This window comes from Heterodontus francisci, chromosome 8 (genome assembly GCF_036365525.1).
Source record: "Heterodontus francisci isolate sHetFra1 chromosome 8, sHetFra1.hap1, whole genome shotgun sequence".
Lineage (NCBI taxonomy): Eukaryota > Metazoa > Chordata > Chondrichthyes > Heterodontiformes > Heterodontidae > Heterodontus > Heterodontus francisci.
The window spans coordinates 30656844-30673343 of NC_090378.1; the positions used below are offsets into that span (position 1 = coordinate 30656844).

Below are 16500 nucleotides of genomic sequence, written 5' to 3' on the forward strand. Positions count from 1 at the left end.
ATCATCAGAGCAGACGCGTCGGAGACGGAGAAACTGGGAGAATGGAATGGTGGCCTTACAGGAGGCAGGGTGTGAACAAGTATAGTCGAGGTAGCTGTGGGAGTTGGTGGGCTTATAATGAATATTAGTAGACAGCCTATCCGCAGAGATGGAGACAGAGCTGTACAAAACCCTGGTTAGACCCCACTTGGAGTACTGTGAGCAGTTCTGGGCACCGCACCTTAGGAAGGATATATTGGCCTTGGAGGGAGTGCAACATAGGTTTACAAGAATGATACCTGGACTACAGGGGTTAAGTTACGAGGGGAGATTACACAAATTAGGCCTGTTTTTGCTAGAATTTAGAAGGTTAAGGGGTGATCTGATTGAAGTCTTCAAGATATCAACAGGAAAAGACAAGCTAGATAAAGATAAACTATTTCCATTGGTTGGAGATTCTAAAACTAGGAGTCATAGTCTAAAAATTAGGACCAGACCGTTCAGGAGAGATGTTAGGAAGCACGTCTTCATGCAAAGGGTAGTAGAGGTTTGGAACTCTCTCCCACAAACAACGGTTGAAGCTAGAACAGTTGTTAATTTTAAATCTGAGATAGATAGATTTTTGTTAAGCAAAGATATTAAGGGATATGGGCCAAAGGCAGGTATATGGAGATCAGCCGCGGATCAGCCATGATCTCATTGAATGACGGGACAGGCTCGAGGGGCTGAATGGCCTACTCCTGTTTCTATCTTCCTATGTTCCTGAACACACACATATATATATTATCAAAGAAGTCGAGGAATGGAAGGGAAGCATTGGAGATGGACCATATAAAGGTGAGAGAAGGGTGGAAATTAGAAGTAAAGTTGATAAAGTTTTCCAGTTTGGGGCGGGAGCAGGAAACGGCACTGATACAGTCATCAATGTACCGGAAACAGGGTTGGGGGAGGGGGCCTGAGTAGGACTGAAACAAGGAATGTTTGACGTATCCCACAAAAAGAAGCATAACGAGGGCCCATGTGGGTACCCATAGCAACACTTTTTACTTGAAGGAAGTGAGTGGCGTTGAAGGAGAAGTTGTTCAATCTGAGAACACGTTCAGCCAGGCGGAGGAGGCTGGCGGTAGATGGGGACCGGTTGGGCCTCTGCTCAAGGAAGATGTGGAGAGCTCTCAGACCGTCCTGGTGGGGGATGGAGGTGTAGAGAGATTGGACGTCCATATGAAGAGGAGGCGGTTGGGGCCAGGGAACTGGAAATTGTCAAAATGACATAGGGTGTCAGAAGAGTCATGGATGTAGGTGGGAAGAGACTGGACCAGCGGAGAAAAGATAGAGTCAAGATAGGAAGAAATAAGTTCAGTGGGGCAGGAACAGGCTGAAACAATGGATCTGCCGAGACAGTCTTGTATGTGGATTTTGGGAAGGAGGTAGAAGCGGGACTGTCCGGGGTTGCGGGACTATGAGGTTGGAAGCTGTAGAGGGAAGATCTCCAGAGGAGATGAGGTCAGTGACAGTCCTGTGGACAGTCGCTTGATGTTCGGTGGTGGGGTCATGGTCCGGGGGAAATAGGAAGAAGTGTGTGAGAGTTGGCGCTGAGCCTGTACAAGGTAGAGGTCGGTACGCCATACAACAGCACCACCCTTGTCTGTTTAATGGCAATGTCGGGGTTAGGCCTGAGAGTACGGAGTGCGGCAAGTTCAAAGGGGGATAGGTTAGAGTGAGTGAGGGGGGCAGAGAAATTGAGACGACCAATGTCTCGTCGACAGTTTTCAATGAAAAGATCAAGAGTGGGTAAGCGGCCAGAGGGAGGGGTCCAGGTAGAGGGAGAATGCTGGAGGCGGGTGAATGGGTCTGCTGATAGTGGGGGAGGACTCCTGGTCAAAGAAGTGAGCCCGGAGGCGGAGGCAATGGAAGACTAGCTCAACGTCATACCGAGTGTGAAATTCATTGAGGTGGCGTCGTACAGGGATGAAACTGAGTCCTTTGCTGAGTACAGAACGTTCAGCGTCAGAGAGGGGAAGGTCAGAGGGTATAGTTAATACACGGCAAGGGGTCAGATCAGAAGGGGTCGGGTCAGAGGGAAGTGAAGGGGAAGAAGGATCTGGAGAGGCATTAGTCCCCATCAGCTGCCGGAGCTTGCGTTCCTTAACACCTGAAAGGAAGAAAAAAAGTTTTTTGTTAATGCATCAGATAAGACGAAGGATGAAGTGAAACTGTAGATACTACCTCCTACTTGTTTGACAAAATTCTCCATGACGGGTTGCTAAAGATTTGTTGGATGGTGATGTACACTACAACATAAGGCTTTCCAATGTCCACTGGAAAGTTACTTCCACAGAAAGGTCAAGCAGGTTGGTTCGGCAGCATCTCCCCATTCTGAAGCCACCTTGGCTACCATTTTCTAGTTATTTGTTGCTAATGTTCATTCTATTCTTTTGCTTGTCACTAATGTAAGGCTAATGGGTCCACAGTTAACTGATTTTTTTTCTTGTTTCCTCTTTTTTTTTTGAAGAGAGGTGATGCCTTGGCTTTTTCCAGCTCAGTTGGCCTTTCCCTCATTTATCAACTCATGAGAACAGTTAGCACTTTGTAAATTTCATCCCTGGTCTCACATGCTCGGAGTGCAGTGTGGTGTCTGACCAGCAATGTGATTTAACACACCTACGTTGAGCACTCAGATGTAAGCTGCAAGCTCAAGATGTTACTGAACACATACAAGTGCACATCACAGAATGTGAGCGTAACTGACCATCCCTGGATTGATTGTACTGCTGAACCTCTTAACTGTACAGTTTAATCACTGTGTTATCTCCTTAGAACCAAACACCTTTGTACGTTTTGATATCTGGGAACAGGGAAACATCAGTCTACTGCAACTTACTGACAAACTTCAGAATGGTCTCCGTCATGCTCTTTGTGATGTTGTTATGGAATTTCGAATGCTCCAGTGCCCACTCTGTGTGGAGTCCTACTGTCCAGTCTCGGTCACACCAGAGAGTGACACTAGTGGTAAGTGTTAAAAGTTCACACATCAGTCTGGTGCAAAATAGAGGAAAAGCATTGTTAGAAATAATAACCAGGTATGCCAGGTCATTTTTGCAGAGCTGTGGGAACGCTCATTGATATGAGAAAGGTTGCAGTTTCAAGTGGGATAGGTTGAGTTTCATCTCATCAAAACTCTGCTGCCCGTATCCTATTCCACACAAAATCCTGCTCACGTGTCACTCCTGTCTTTACGGACCTACATTGGTTCCTGAACCTCCAATTTAAAATTCTCATTCTTGTGCTTAAATTTCTTCATGGTCTTGCCTGTCCCAAAATCTGTAACCTCTTGCAGTCCTGTAATTCCTCAGAACACTCTGATCTTCTGATTCTGGATTTGTGCATTCCTTCCCTGCCTTTGCCCCAGCATTGGTGGCTGTGCCTTTAACCACCTATTCCCTATGTTCTAGAATGCCCTCCCTAAACCCCTCCACCTGTACTTCCCTCTCCTCCTTTAAGACACTTTTTGACTGAGCTTTTGGTCATGTCCCCTAAATATTTCTTTTTTGTCTCAGCATCCATTTTTGTCAGATTACACCTCGCGACGTCTTTGTGCATTAAAGGTGCTTTTTTAATGTAGGTGTTGTTGTTGATCAATTGATACAGTGTTCCCCTTTAGACTTTTCTGTGCATCTCGGGTTTCTCCCAACTTGCTGTGTGCTACAAATGTATTTTTAAAAGCCTTTCACATTGCAAGCATTTCTTAACGTTTCATTCTATTTTTGTGAATGGCCAGGTCGACTTAGCAGGTTAGGGCCAGAGATTAAGGAAACGACTATCCTTTCTGGCAGCACAACTGGAAGTAAAAGCAGTCCTGTACCTGTGCAGATTGTACCTGTTCCAACCTCTACCACATGTAACCCAGAATCCACCACTCCAACAAGCAAGACAGGCCGGCGTAGTTTCTGGGATATGCTGGTGAGTGTAGAAACATGGAGGCCTACAAAGTTACACCCAAAGCGTGAAATATTACAACAGCTGAGTGAATTGCATGCACACACACTGTACCACAACTGTGGTGGCAATGCCATTGTGTTGCAGAGCTAATGTATAGTCTTCCTTGAAGTGAAAAGTGGCTGGGAATCCTTGTATTTTTCAGAGTAAGACTGATTTCTCCGACACTGCCACTCCCAAGACGACGGATGACATTGTTCTGGAAAGGACCGATGACAGTCGCATTCGTCGCAGGCATAAAACGGAACATTTGAAACAGTCTTCAAGTCATGACCGACCATCCACAGTGGAACTGGAGCAAACACAGAGGCAGGCGGCTTCAAGAAGGTATAGTCCCCATCATTTACACCATCCCTATTTATCCCTGTCAGTTGCCTATAGTGTGCAAATGGCACTAACCATTTGCCAGTATCATAGGTGTCAATTACAAAGGCAGCATTTAAACCATATTAGGTGGACCGGCTATTACGGGCAGTTCAAGCAGATGCTTGGTCACCTGTCGTGCATCCTCATTCACTGCCCTTTGCTCTACAGCACTATTTTAATGTATTTGAATTACCCACTTAGTATTAATTTCTAAAAGACATTGGCCCATAATTTGCTGGAGTGGCACAACCCGCAGCAAGAGCGGTGAAATCGATTTTTTTCCTGACCCTTCTGGTTGTATTATTTTTGTGATGCAAATGGCTGGAAATGCAAATTGATATCGGTGCGGTGAGGTCAACAGGGCATCCTGGGACCTTGTGAACATCAGATCCAATGGTCTACTTCCTTAATTAATTAAATTTAAGGATAGAGAAGGAAACAAAATGAACAATGGAGAAGGAAATAAGATGAATTAGAGTCAAATTGGATAAGAAAGAGAAATAATAGGCTGGATTTTGCCAGAGGATTAGGGGGGGAGGGGGGGCGCGGTGGCGGGGGGCATGGTGTGGGGTGGCTTCACGTTAAACTGTCAGCATTTGCCATCATTACCTCTCTGAAACTGACTGCAACCTCAGGATTAGCGCGGAAATCCTGAAGTTATGGTCTGTCATTCAGGGCTCTGACAACAGGCTGTGCTGTTGGTCCCTGGCCTTAGAGCCAGTAATCATGAAATCAGTGAGAATTTCAACTTTCCCACTCCCATATTGCCATTTGAAACCTCTTTAAAAAGTTGCACCTTGTTCAATCAGGTGTAACTGGGATTTTAACACGATGTGATTAATAAAATTTGATGAACAGCAGGACAAGCCCTGGAAAAAGTAATTTTATAATTATGAAGTTCTGTTAATTCATTAATTAGTAGATTTTCTAAGCTACATTTTTAATAAGTTTTTTGAAAAACAATTATCAGAATATTTTAGTTTCTGCTGTCACTCCATGTGCATGTCCCAATCTCTAATTTGCTCTGTCAACATTTTTTAAGAGTGATTTTATTTTGCTGCTTTTAGTTTCTTGTTTTGGAGGTCTGTGAAAATCGCTTAATGTGATCAGCTGCTTGGACAGCCAGAATGGCCAGTAAAGTAACATTGCACAACGCTGGAGGTGACATTCTTGGCAGAGATTGCTAGATCTCTCAGTGAGACTTGCTTCGTGGTCAGCAGCAAGCACCCTTGCTTTGCCCCGACTGCAAAATCCAGCCCAAAGAATGGGAAAGGTTGGATTAAGAGAGGGAAAAAAACTATGGAGAAGGACGATGTAGGTGTAGAGATTAGGGAGGGGGATTGTGATGTACTTGAACAAATTAACATTGAAAGGGAGGAGTTATTAGTGGTTTTAATGGGCTTAAAAGTGGATAAATCCCCAGGCCCAGATGAGATGTATCCCAGGCTGCTATGTGAGGCAAGGGAGGAGATTGCAGGGGCTCTGACACAAATTTTCAAATCCTGTCTGGCCACAGGAGAAGTGCCAGAGGACTGGAGGACAGCGAATGTGGTACCATTATTCAAGAAGGGTAGTAGGGATAAACCGGGTAATTGCAGGCCAGTGAGTCTAACATCAGTGGTAGGGAAACTATTGGAAAAAATTCTGAGGGACAGGATTAATCTCCACTTGGAGAGGCAGGGATTAATCAAGGATAATCAGCATGGCTTTGTCAGGGGGAGATCATGTCTAACAAATTTAACTTGAAGGAGGTATCTAGGTGTGTAGATGAGGGTAACGCAGTTGATGTAGTCTACACGGACTTCAGTAAGGCTTTTGATAAGGTCCCGCATAGGAGGTTGGTCAAGAAGGTAAAGAGCCCATGGGATCCAGGGCAATTTGGCAAATTGGATCCAAAATTGGCTTAGTGGCAGGAGGTGATGGTCAAGGTTTGTTTTTGTGATTGGAAGCCTGTGACCAGTGGCGTACCGCAGGGATCGGTGCTGGGACCCTTGCTGTTTGTAGTGTACATTAATGATTTAGAATAATGAATTCGGAGGTATGACACGAGGGGACATAGCTGCAAACACGAGGGGACATAGCTACAAACACGAGGGGACATAGCTTTAAGTTGAGGGGTGATAGATATAGGACGGATGTTAGAGGTAGTTTCTTTACTCAGAAAGTAGTAGGGGCGTGAAACGCCCTGCCTGCAACAGTAGTAGACTCGCCAACTTTAAGGGCATTTAAGTGGTCATTGGATAGACATATGGATGAAAATGGAATAGTATAGGTCAGATGGTTTCACAGGTCGGCGCAACATTGAGGGCCGAAGGGCCTGTACTGCGCTGTAATGTTCTAATTCTAATCAGTAAACTTGCAGATGACACGAAAATTGGTGGTTTCGTAAATAGTGAGGAGGAAAGCCTTAGATTACAGGACGACATAGATGGGCTGGTAAGATGGGCAGAGCAGTGGCAAATGGAACTTAATCTTGAGAAGTGAGGTGATGCATTTTGGGAGGACTGACAAGGCTAGGGAATATACAATGGATGGTAGGACCCTAGGAAGTACAGAGGGTCAGAGGGACCTTGGTGTACTTGTCCATAGATCACTGAAGGCAGCAGCACAGGTAGATAAGGTGGTTAAAAAGGCATACGGGATACTTGCCTTTATTAGCCGAGGCATAGAATATAAGAGCAGGGAGGTTATGATGGAGCTGTATAAAACGCTTGAGAGGCCACAGCTGGAATACTGTTTACAGTTCTGGTCACCACACAATAGGAAGGATGTGATTGCACTGGAGAGGGTACAGAGGAGATTCACCAGGATGTTGCCTGGGCTGGAGCATTTCAGCTATGAAGAGAGACTGGATAGGCTAGGGTTGTTTTCCTTAGAGCAGAGAAGGCTGAGGAGGGACCTGATTGAAGTATACAAAATTCAGAGGGGCATAGATAGGAAGAACCTTTTTCCCTTAGCAGAGGGGGTCAATAACCAGGGAGCATAGATTTAAGGTAAGGGGCAGGAGGTTTAGAGGGTATTTGAGGAAAATGTTTTTCACCCAGAGGGTGGTTGGAATCTGGAACACACTGCCTATGGTCCAAGTGCTGGAAAATTAGGTGCTTGATGGCCGGTGCGGACACGGTGGGCTGTATAACTCTATGACTCTAAAAATGGAGACATAAAGGAAAAGTAACAATAACAAATTTATGTTTAACATTTTAGAAATCTCTAGGAACAATTTGCTATCTGCAGGAATGAGACTCCAGAATTTGAATTGTTCCTTTTCTGGGCCTCCAATATTGAGTTACGTGTCAGGACCATAAATGACATTATTGACAGGGTCCTTATGACACAAATTAGCAGCCCTAAATGCCAGCGGTTATAGCACAAATCCAGCAATTGCTTGATACTTATGGGGAGGTTGACAAAGAGCTCCTATTTTCACGAGGCTATCGACAGAATGGCAAAATTGTCCAGCAATTTGTGGTAATTCATAACACATGAAGTATTTTTTCCTCAGCACAATTTGCTGGGGGGTTTTTTTGCACTAATTTACTAATGATGGCAGGTGCCATGAATTCGCCATTAGCTTTCCTGCAAGTTCCAGGCCACACTTTTAAATTGGGCAGGGCAGTTTAATTTTTATTATTTAAAGTGCTTCTGCTGAGTGAAATTAAAACTATGTAGTCTGTACTGGTGTAAATATTACATGACTTGGAGATGTTTTAATACGAGGAAGCAGCAGCAACTCAGCCTTTCAGAACTTAAACTTTTGAACAGTGCACTTTTTAAATTTATTAAAGCTCCCACATTATACCAGTCATTATGTATAGCAGGTAAACCACATGCACACGAATGCGGCCACTATAAGCAGTGGGGACTGATAATGAACACTATCATTATGATTTTATTTAACGGTGTAGATTACTGGTTCTCAAACTTTTTCAACCGCGGACCACTTATGTAGAGCAAAAGACCGCACGGATCACCTACCTGTCTTACCCATCAAAAAACTCCTCAGATTTAATGGAAACTGTAGATATCTTGCTGCTTTTTCTCTACTAAATGTAATAACTTTATGTGCATTAATTTTGTAATTAAATATCATCAGTATTAATTCTTGCCAGAAACAAATGTATAGACATTTTCATATTATAAACAATACAACGTAACACGTTTATTTGAAGCTTTCTAATGTGTTATAAAATCATCACAATAATCTTCTGAGAAGCTAATACTTATCTTGCATCTATATTAATCAAACAAAATTAACAGAGACATGAATCTTGCTTATAAAAAAACTACATTGTTGTTGCTCGCACTTATGATAAGTCTTGCTACGCATGTGGGAGCAGGTCTGGTTGTGTGACATCACGCGAGTGGTGGGTATGAGGTCTGGCCTATTCTCTCATATGGCCTCAGCCATGGTGTTGCACAAAACTTGCGTTTTGGACCAGCCTGCAGACCAGCTTAAAGAGCCTCGCGGACCACACTTTGAGGACCACTGGTGTAGATAGAGGCCAGTCAGTGATACAGCAACAAATTGAAACCACGCTGATCTGATCTGTTACAGCTTGAGATGCTTTTCTAGGAATGTGAATAAAAATGACAAATTCTACATTCGAGACCTGGACCCCCATTTCTGCCATTTGGCAAACCAATGCACTTGCTTTTTCTCTGTTTGCCCACCTACTGATTTTCCCCCAGGCCAGGCATAAAAGAGTTTCCACTTGAGAGTGCCCTATTGTCCTGGTTGGCCTTATTTGGGATGGTCAGAGGCTCAACCCCTTTTTAAAAAAAAAATCTGTGAAAAGTGCCAGAGGTCAGGAACCACCAAATCTGCGTCTTGCTCTAAATGCAGCCCTTCTGCTTGTCTCTTGTGGGAATATGCTTTAAAAACCATGTAATTCTGGCTACAATATGCCTTCCATATTGGTTTACACCTGTTGGTGCACTAGGACATAATGTGCACTGGTTTTCAGTAGTTTTTCTAGAACAGGAAGGGGATTACTAATCAATACTGGACCGTCCTCTGATAGAAATAAACATTGTTTATAAATATATCCAAATATGTTGAGTTACAGTGCTATAGATCAATCTCTTTGATGTTCGCTCTCTGTCACTCTCTTTTCTATCTGACTTATTCTCTAAATGCATACCAGTCATGCAACAGATTAGTATTTTTTAATCAAGTTAAATTATTTATTTCTATGGGGGAGACAGTATTTAAGAGTCCTCAATTGATAGTGAAAATTAAATATCTGTTCCTGTCCTAATTTACATAGACAGGTGAGAAATATTCACTATTGTAGTCCTCCAGTGTGTGCATGTAGCTTTGATATATGCAGTTAAGTACATTGTAGTAAATAAAAAAAAAAGGTCATTGCTATTGCCTGTAACACTCTGCAGGAAGCGTACTGGCCAGCTGGAGGAAGGAGATCTGGGTTCTCTTCATCCGCTCTTCCAAGTCACCTGTCAGCAGTGGATGGCATTCATGGGTAGACTGGGTAAGTACATATTCTGGATTGTGTGTACAATCCTGAACACTTGCTGTATTTGGACATGAAACAGATGTTTTTTGTATATCCATGGATGCACTACTCTGATTAATTAATGGCATGTTCTGTCTTTTCAGAATTGTTTGTATTTAACCTGTGAAATAAAATATTAAACCCTAGGTGTCAGCCTTGGCTCAGTGTCAGCACTCTTGCCTCTGAGTCAAAAGGTTATGAGTTCAAACCTGAACTTGCCGTAATCTATGCTGGCGCTTTTTGTGAAGTACTGATGGAGTGCTGCACTGTCGGAGGTGCTGTCGGGAGGATGAGACATTAAGACAAGGCCATCTCTGCTCCCCCCCCCCCCCCCCTTGTTCAGGTGAATGTAAAGATCCCATGGCAATATTTCAAAGAGGAGCATGGAAGTCCTCCAGGTTTCCTGGCCAACATTTATCTCTAAACCAATGCCTAGTCATTTGCTTCATTGCTGTTTGTGGGAGCTTGCTGTGTGAAAATTGGCTATCTCGTTTCTGAAACTTTTAGCTGTGAAGCACTTTGGGATGTTCTGAAGGTGTGATGAGGCACCACATAAATGCAAGTTTGTTTTTTCTTTCAAAGAATAAAAGTCAATGACATCAATCTTTGTAGACAAGCTGAAACATCAACCTGATTTATTTATTACTGTTATAAGGGGCGTGGGACTGTGTATAAGTGCAGAAAATTAAAGTTGATGGCATTTCTCTATCTGTGATGCTTCTGGGACCAAAATAAATTTGGACTTATAAAGATGGGCACTAAATTAATGGAAATGTTTAGTGGGTCTTCGCTGTACAGTTTAATTGCCCTCATCCATCTTTTCGTCCACTAGCAGAACACGTTGATAAAATTGTAGGCCTGAATTGGATAGGATCCATGCATCTCCCCTTCAATTACTTCAAATACTTCAATTAAAATACAAATCTTTTCAAGTCCAGCTGTGCAAAGCTGTAGGTGCAATAAACTACAACCAACTCAGTGATGTTTACGGCTAGAGTGATGCCATTAAGTCTCTCTTCAGTGCTGATTATCCAGCTTAAGCCAGGATGAACCTCAGCTGTGGAATAATCCACTGACTGTCATGTGCAACAGTGTCTGGAGATCCGAATAATACTTAACCAATAATCTACAGATTTATTCTGGAGTTCTTATTTTTGCCAACACCAGCTGTCCTTCAGATATCATTAATCTATTGTTCTGCTGTTCAATCAAGAAAAGGTGAAATTGATCTGTCTTTAGTGAGTGAAGCAGGTGTGAAGTAGAGGAAGTTCAAAGAAATTTTAAAATAATTCACAATTAACAGACAATGGCCCAACTCTATGTCATAAATTTCTCCTTCATCTTGCTTACCTAATGAAGGGGATTTGTGTCACTGATTTAAACACATATTGCTTGTTGGGGAGTGAATCCCCAACTGAAGCAGACTGGTTGTTGCAGGGAGACAACTGTTAGGGTGATTTGGTGTATCGGCTCAGTTGGTTGTGAAACTTTCTTGATTTTCTGGAAGTTGTTAACTTGTAGGTTTGACAGTGAACATCCTTTAAGCAGGGGCTTTTTAAAGTTGCAGGTACCGTGTATGAGAAACTTATCAGGCAGGGTGACCCTTTCTGACATGCAAGGACAGAACGATGCAATCTACCAATGTGTATTGAAGTATTATGAATGATGGTGCATTAAAATATAAGGAAGGCAAGAAAGCTCTCTGATGTTGACTTTAATGGAATCCTTATCTGTAGTACCTGCACATTCACGAGGATTAACCTGCAGTGGCACCCTATGGGCTGAATTCCATGTTGCCACCATCGTAATAGATGGCGGCCAGCACACGCGGGTTTTACTCCGCAGAGCCGCCGTGATCTTGTATGCAGCGGCTAATTTATATGGCCGGGACGGACCATCCTCCCTGATGACGTGGAGGGAGCGGGCAAACCGTCCCCGGCAATGGCATCCGGCAGCTCTGCACAAGCGCCAGTGCCATTTTTAAAGGGCTTCTAGTCCTTACATTTAATTTAAATGTTTAAAGGGAAACTGTAATAAAACTGATTTTAAAAAATTACATAAATGTTTCCAGCCCCTCTCCCACCACCCCCCCAACAATACATTCATTCCTTGCCCTCTCACTCCCCAAAAATACTTACCTTGTGTACCTGATCTCCCCCCCCACCCCCACAAAGTTCACAAACTTTTAACTTTACTCGTTCCCACCATCCCCTCCACCAATCAGAATAGTTTGACCTCGACACCCCCCCCCACCCCCCGCACTGAGAACCTTACCTCCTCCCCCTCCCCACAGGTGTTGCGCCTCATTTCCCCGGATGGGGATTCGAAGGCGCGGCAGTGCCGGCCGCTGGGATGAAGATCGCGGCGGCATTTTAGGATGCGATTGGAATGTCATTAACTCAGGTAAGTTAATTAATTTGAATATTTAAATTACGCTCCTGTCTGAGCCGTGGGGGTGCTGCCACGAGGCCTCGCCACGGCCTGCAAAATCGGGACAGGCCCTGCCGGCATCGTGGTCCATGGTGGGCCATTTAATGTCTCCCCCCCCCCCCCCCCCCCCCCCCCCCCACCCCCCGCCACGCGTCACAACATCAAGGCCTCTATAAAATCTAGGCCTATGTGTCAAGAGTACATCTAATGACTTGTTCTCGCAGTTTGAGTAGGAGAGAACGATTTTGATTTTGGAGCTGTTAGTAATCATTGGTGTGACGACAGCACAACCGACTGCACTCCAAATAGAAAATGAAGGGCTGGATTTTACCAAGCCCTCGACGTCGTGGTCCGTGGCAAGGGGTGCCTGAAGATGGCTCCGGATGAGGCCTGCCATGGACCTCGATGCCGGGAGGGCCCGGCCCGATCCTCCCGGTGGCGGTGAGGCTCCGTGGTGGCTCCCCTAGCCCGTGGGTGACGGAACAATTTAAATATGCAACTAAATAAAATTAACGAATTTACATACACCTATCTCTAATCTTGAGGGCCCACTGTGATCTTTGGTGCAGCGGCCGGCACTCCTGCGCCTTTAGATCCCCGTCTGGGGAAGCGTGGTGCCACACTGGTGCAGAGGGCGGAGGAGGTAAGTTTGTCAGTGAGGGAGGTGGGGGGGATGGGATCAAATAAACATAAAGGGTGTGAGGGATGGTGGAAAGGTGGGGTTGGTCAGATGTTAAAGGTCAGTATTTTGGGGGAAGAAGGGCAAACAGATATTGTAATTGCTATTGGGGGGTGGGAAAGGGGCTTTAGAAATTTATTTAATTTTGAGGCTTAGGACTTTAAAAATTTAAATTGGGTGGCAGGGATGGTCGCCCTTTAAATGGCGCCTGCGCACAGACAGCTGATGCCATTGCTGGGGATGGACAGTCCGCCCCCTCTGGGGGGTTGGGCCACCCCACCTATTTAAATGAGCCGCCGTGCTTGAGATTGTGGAGGCTCTTTGACGTGCATCCCGTGGGCTTAAAATCAAGCCCGAAATGTACATGACGAGTTGATAGTTCTACAGATAGACACAAATCTTACACTAGTACAGCTCACTAATAAAAGGAACTTGAAAGCTGGTTTACTGATTTAATTTCATTTTAAGTTGACAATTATTTGTTGAAGTGCTTTAAAATCAAATAATTTTGTGACCTGCAGCTCTTAAGCATACAATCTTGATAAAGTTGATTGAAGATTTCTTATGCACACAGGGTGCAATACCATTTATGGAGCTTGACATGGCTCTATCCATATTTTAAGGATATTTTTGTTACGTTCCCCCACCCCTCAATTCCAGGAAAGGGAGCAAGTAAACTGTTCTCATGCTGTTAATCTGAATGCTAGAATGGGTGCTAGAGTGGCCTAAGCTTCTCAATTTTCTTGAGAAAATATTTTGCTTTCACTTGGTGCTTCCTCACAATGTAACAGCAATGGTCTTGGAACTCATCATATTGGGGAGTCTGAGGCTTGACTCTATCTTACCGCTCCTAATGTGCTGCATCACTATTCCACTTTACTCTGTTGTTCCTACTGCCTTAAAATAACTCAGTCCTGATGTTGGCTTACTATGTGACTCATTTTCTCTTACAGGATGTCCCTCGGTACAGCAGTGTTCTGTTGATATTGGCTCCCGATTTCTACTCAGCTCCATTCTCACTGAGATTGTGAATTTGATCAGCAGTCTTGCCACTGACACTACTGTCAAAATCTTTGAGAAAATTAGGTTAGTTTCAATGCATTTGTGATGTGGACTGTAGGAATGTGTGATGTTTTGAGACTCTGTGCTTTCATCTCTGTTTGTGTTCAAGTCAAAACAATATAGAAATAGTGCTGAACCTTTTATAACTCTGAATGGATACAGCTGCTAAAGGATGCTTTCTTTCTTTAGCTCTTTAGCGGCGTGAAGTTTTTCTCTGCATACTTTGTATTGCTCATGCTCTAGGCTTTGCTTGTTGTGGATCCTTCACTTGTGCTAATTCGAGGTTTGCTGCACGTAAGAAAGTGCATCTAAGTGATCGAGTGCAAATTGGTCCCTCTGTCTGTCTCTTTTCCACCCCCCCCCCCCCCACCCAAGCAGCATGCAACCTACATGCATGCCACAGGCTTGTCTGATCAAAATGCTTTTCAAGTTCTGCTGCAATGATTGTATATTCTGCTACAAAAGTGTTACAGAATTTTACAAGGAATTGTGTTTTGCTTGAGTTGGGCTAATACATTCTACGATTTTCTGTTTTAATGTGGAGGAATATGGGTTGGTCATTGTAGCTTCAAATTAATCATCAGATTCATGAGGATGAGGGCATAGCTTGAGTGAAAAACTCCTTTCCCCCCTCTTCTCCCCTCCCCCCACCCCAAAATGTTGATGGATGAGCCCTCAACCTCCTGGGGCTCACACTCTGGAATTTCCTACCTTAACCTCTCCACCTCCCCTTTGCCCACCCCCACACTAAGGGCTGAATTTTCTTCCTGGTGGCAGGCAAAAAAAATGGTGGGCCATACACACAGGCTGCATGCCGCCGTGAGCTATCTTGTGGAGGCCCAAGATAATGCGCTGGACTGGCTGCCCCCACCCCCCAATCACGTGGATGGGGCGGCTCTGTGACGCTGGCAACGTCGTCAGATGCCTGTGCGCTGGCGCCATTTTTCAAGGGCAGCCAGCCCTGCTGGCACATTTAAATTTTTAAAGGACTACCCTCCATCCCCAAATATACCACAAAAAAAGTTCACGCTCCTTCCTCCCCAATAATAATTAAATGCAATACTTGCCCTCCCCTCAAACCCCCCCTGCCCCCCACAAAAGCACTTACCTGCAGCACTTGACCTTCCTCCCCCCACCAAACTGATTAAAGTGCAGAGGTCTCCCCTCCACCCCCCCCCACACGCACTATTAATGGCAATTGGAACCCATCTCTTCGCCCGCCCCTCCCTCCCCCACACTGCACTAAAAATCCCAGGTTCCCCCCCCCCTTCCCCACCTCAGTGGCATCTGTTTTATTTGGACAGGAAAGTGAAGGCATGTGAGTGCTGGCCGCCGCACGGAAGAAGGTAAGATCGCTTAAAATCTTATTCAAATGTCTTCATTTAAATATGTAAGGCTGGGTCCCGTCGCTCAGCGGTGGGGGAGGGCTGCCGTGGAGCCTCATCGCCTCCGGGGAGATCGGGCCCGGCTATCCAGGCATTGGTCTCCGTGGTGGGCCGCTCCCAGTACAATCTTCCAGCCCCCCCACCACGGATCCTGACGTCGGGACCTCTTCAAAATCCCGGCCTAAGACCATCCTTAAAACCAACTACTTTGACAAAGCTTTTGGTCACTCCACCTATAATTTATAAGTTATTATTATCATTGTTCCAGAAAGACTGTAGGAGACAGCAGCCACAAGACTGTTAATTCCTATCTTCAGAGATAATTCATTTTCTGAATCAAAACTTATCCCTGTTTTTTTCCCCCTTTCTTTGTATTATAGTTCTCCACATGGTTCCACTTTCCTGCCATATTCTCTCAGTCAACACTCCAGTACTCGTCCTGGTTCTGCTAGACAGTTCATTCTGATTGGGCGTAATTTCCATCAGTGGCGTTACAGTACCGAACAAGGTATGGATGTGTTGTAATTAGTATTTGTTTGGTTTGCATCTTCTGCAAATCAAGTTAGCTAGCTGACTACAAAGTACAAATCCAAATTAATCTTTGCACTGATCAGTTTGACAGACAAAATTTGAAGCACCCAGATGTTAAATGAACCTGATCACTGCCTACCTTTATATTCAGTCGCTAAAGTAAACCATAAGATTTGGATTTTCATACTTAAATACAGGTGGGAGAGGTTGACTAGTTGTCATACAGCCAAAGATGACAGTAAAATTGAAATCCTAGCCAACTGCTCTCATTTTTATTAAAAGGGGAAAATAATGCACATTAGGCATTGCCTTTGCACAACTAGAACCTAGGTTTCAGTCTCTGGAGGGGAATGTTGATTTTGCTTTATGATGGAACTGAGCAATGTTGTATGCTGCTTTTGTTGCTGGAACGAAGGGTTGAGTCCAGAAGTATGGAGATGAAGGTCTCCTTGCTTTCTCATGGCTGCTTATTATGACATGTGGCAGAGAACAAAGGGAAATAGTCATTTTAAATGTCTCAGTTTGGCCAATTTGAAACATACAAAATACAGTTAGGATT

General features: G+C 44.3%; 1 protein-coding gene across 1 annotated transcript in view; it reads left to right on the forward strand.

The window, feature by feature from the left end:
- Positions 1–16500, forward strand: part of LOC137372732 (KICSTOR complex protein SZT2-like) — a 284408-nt gene that overhangs the window by 189202 nt on the left and 78706 nt on the right. The window contains exons 51-56 of the mRNA XM_068036900.1: positions 2797–2988; positions 3758–3939; positions 4121–4302; positions 9733–9830; positions 13917–14049; positions 15791–15918. Of these exons, the coding sequence (XP_067893001.1) occupies positions 2797–2988; positions 3758–3939; positions 4121–4302; positions 9733–9830; positions 13917–14049; positions 15791–15918 (915 nt within the window). The remainder of the gene's footprint in view (positions 1–2796; positions 2989–3757; positions 3940–4120; positions 4303–9732; positions 9831–13916; positions 14050–15790; positions 15919–16500) is intronic.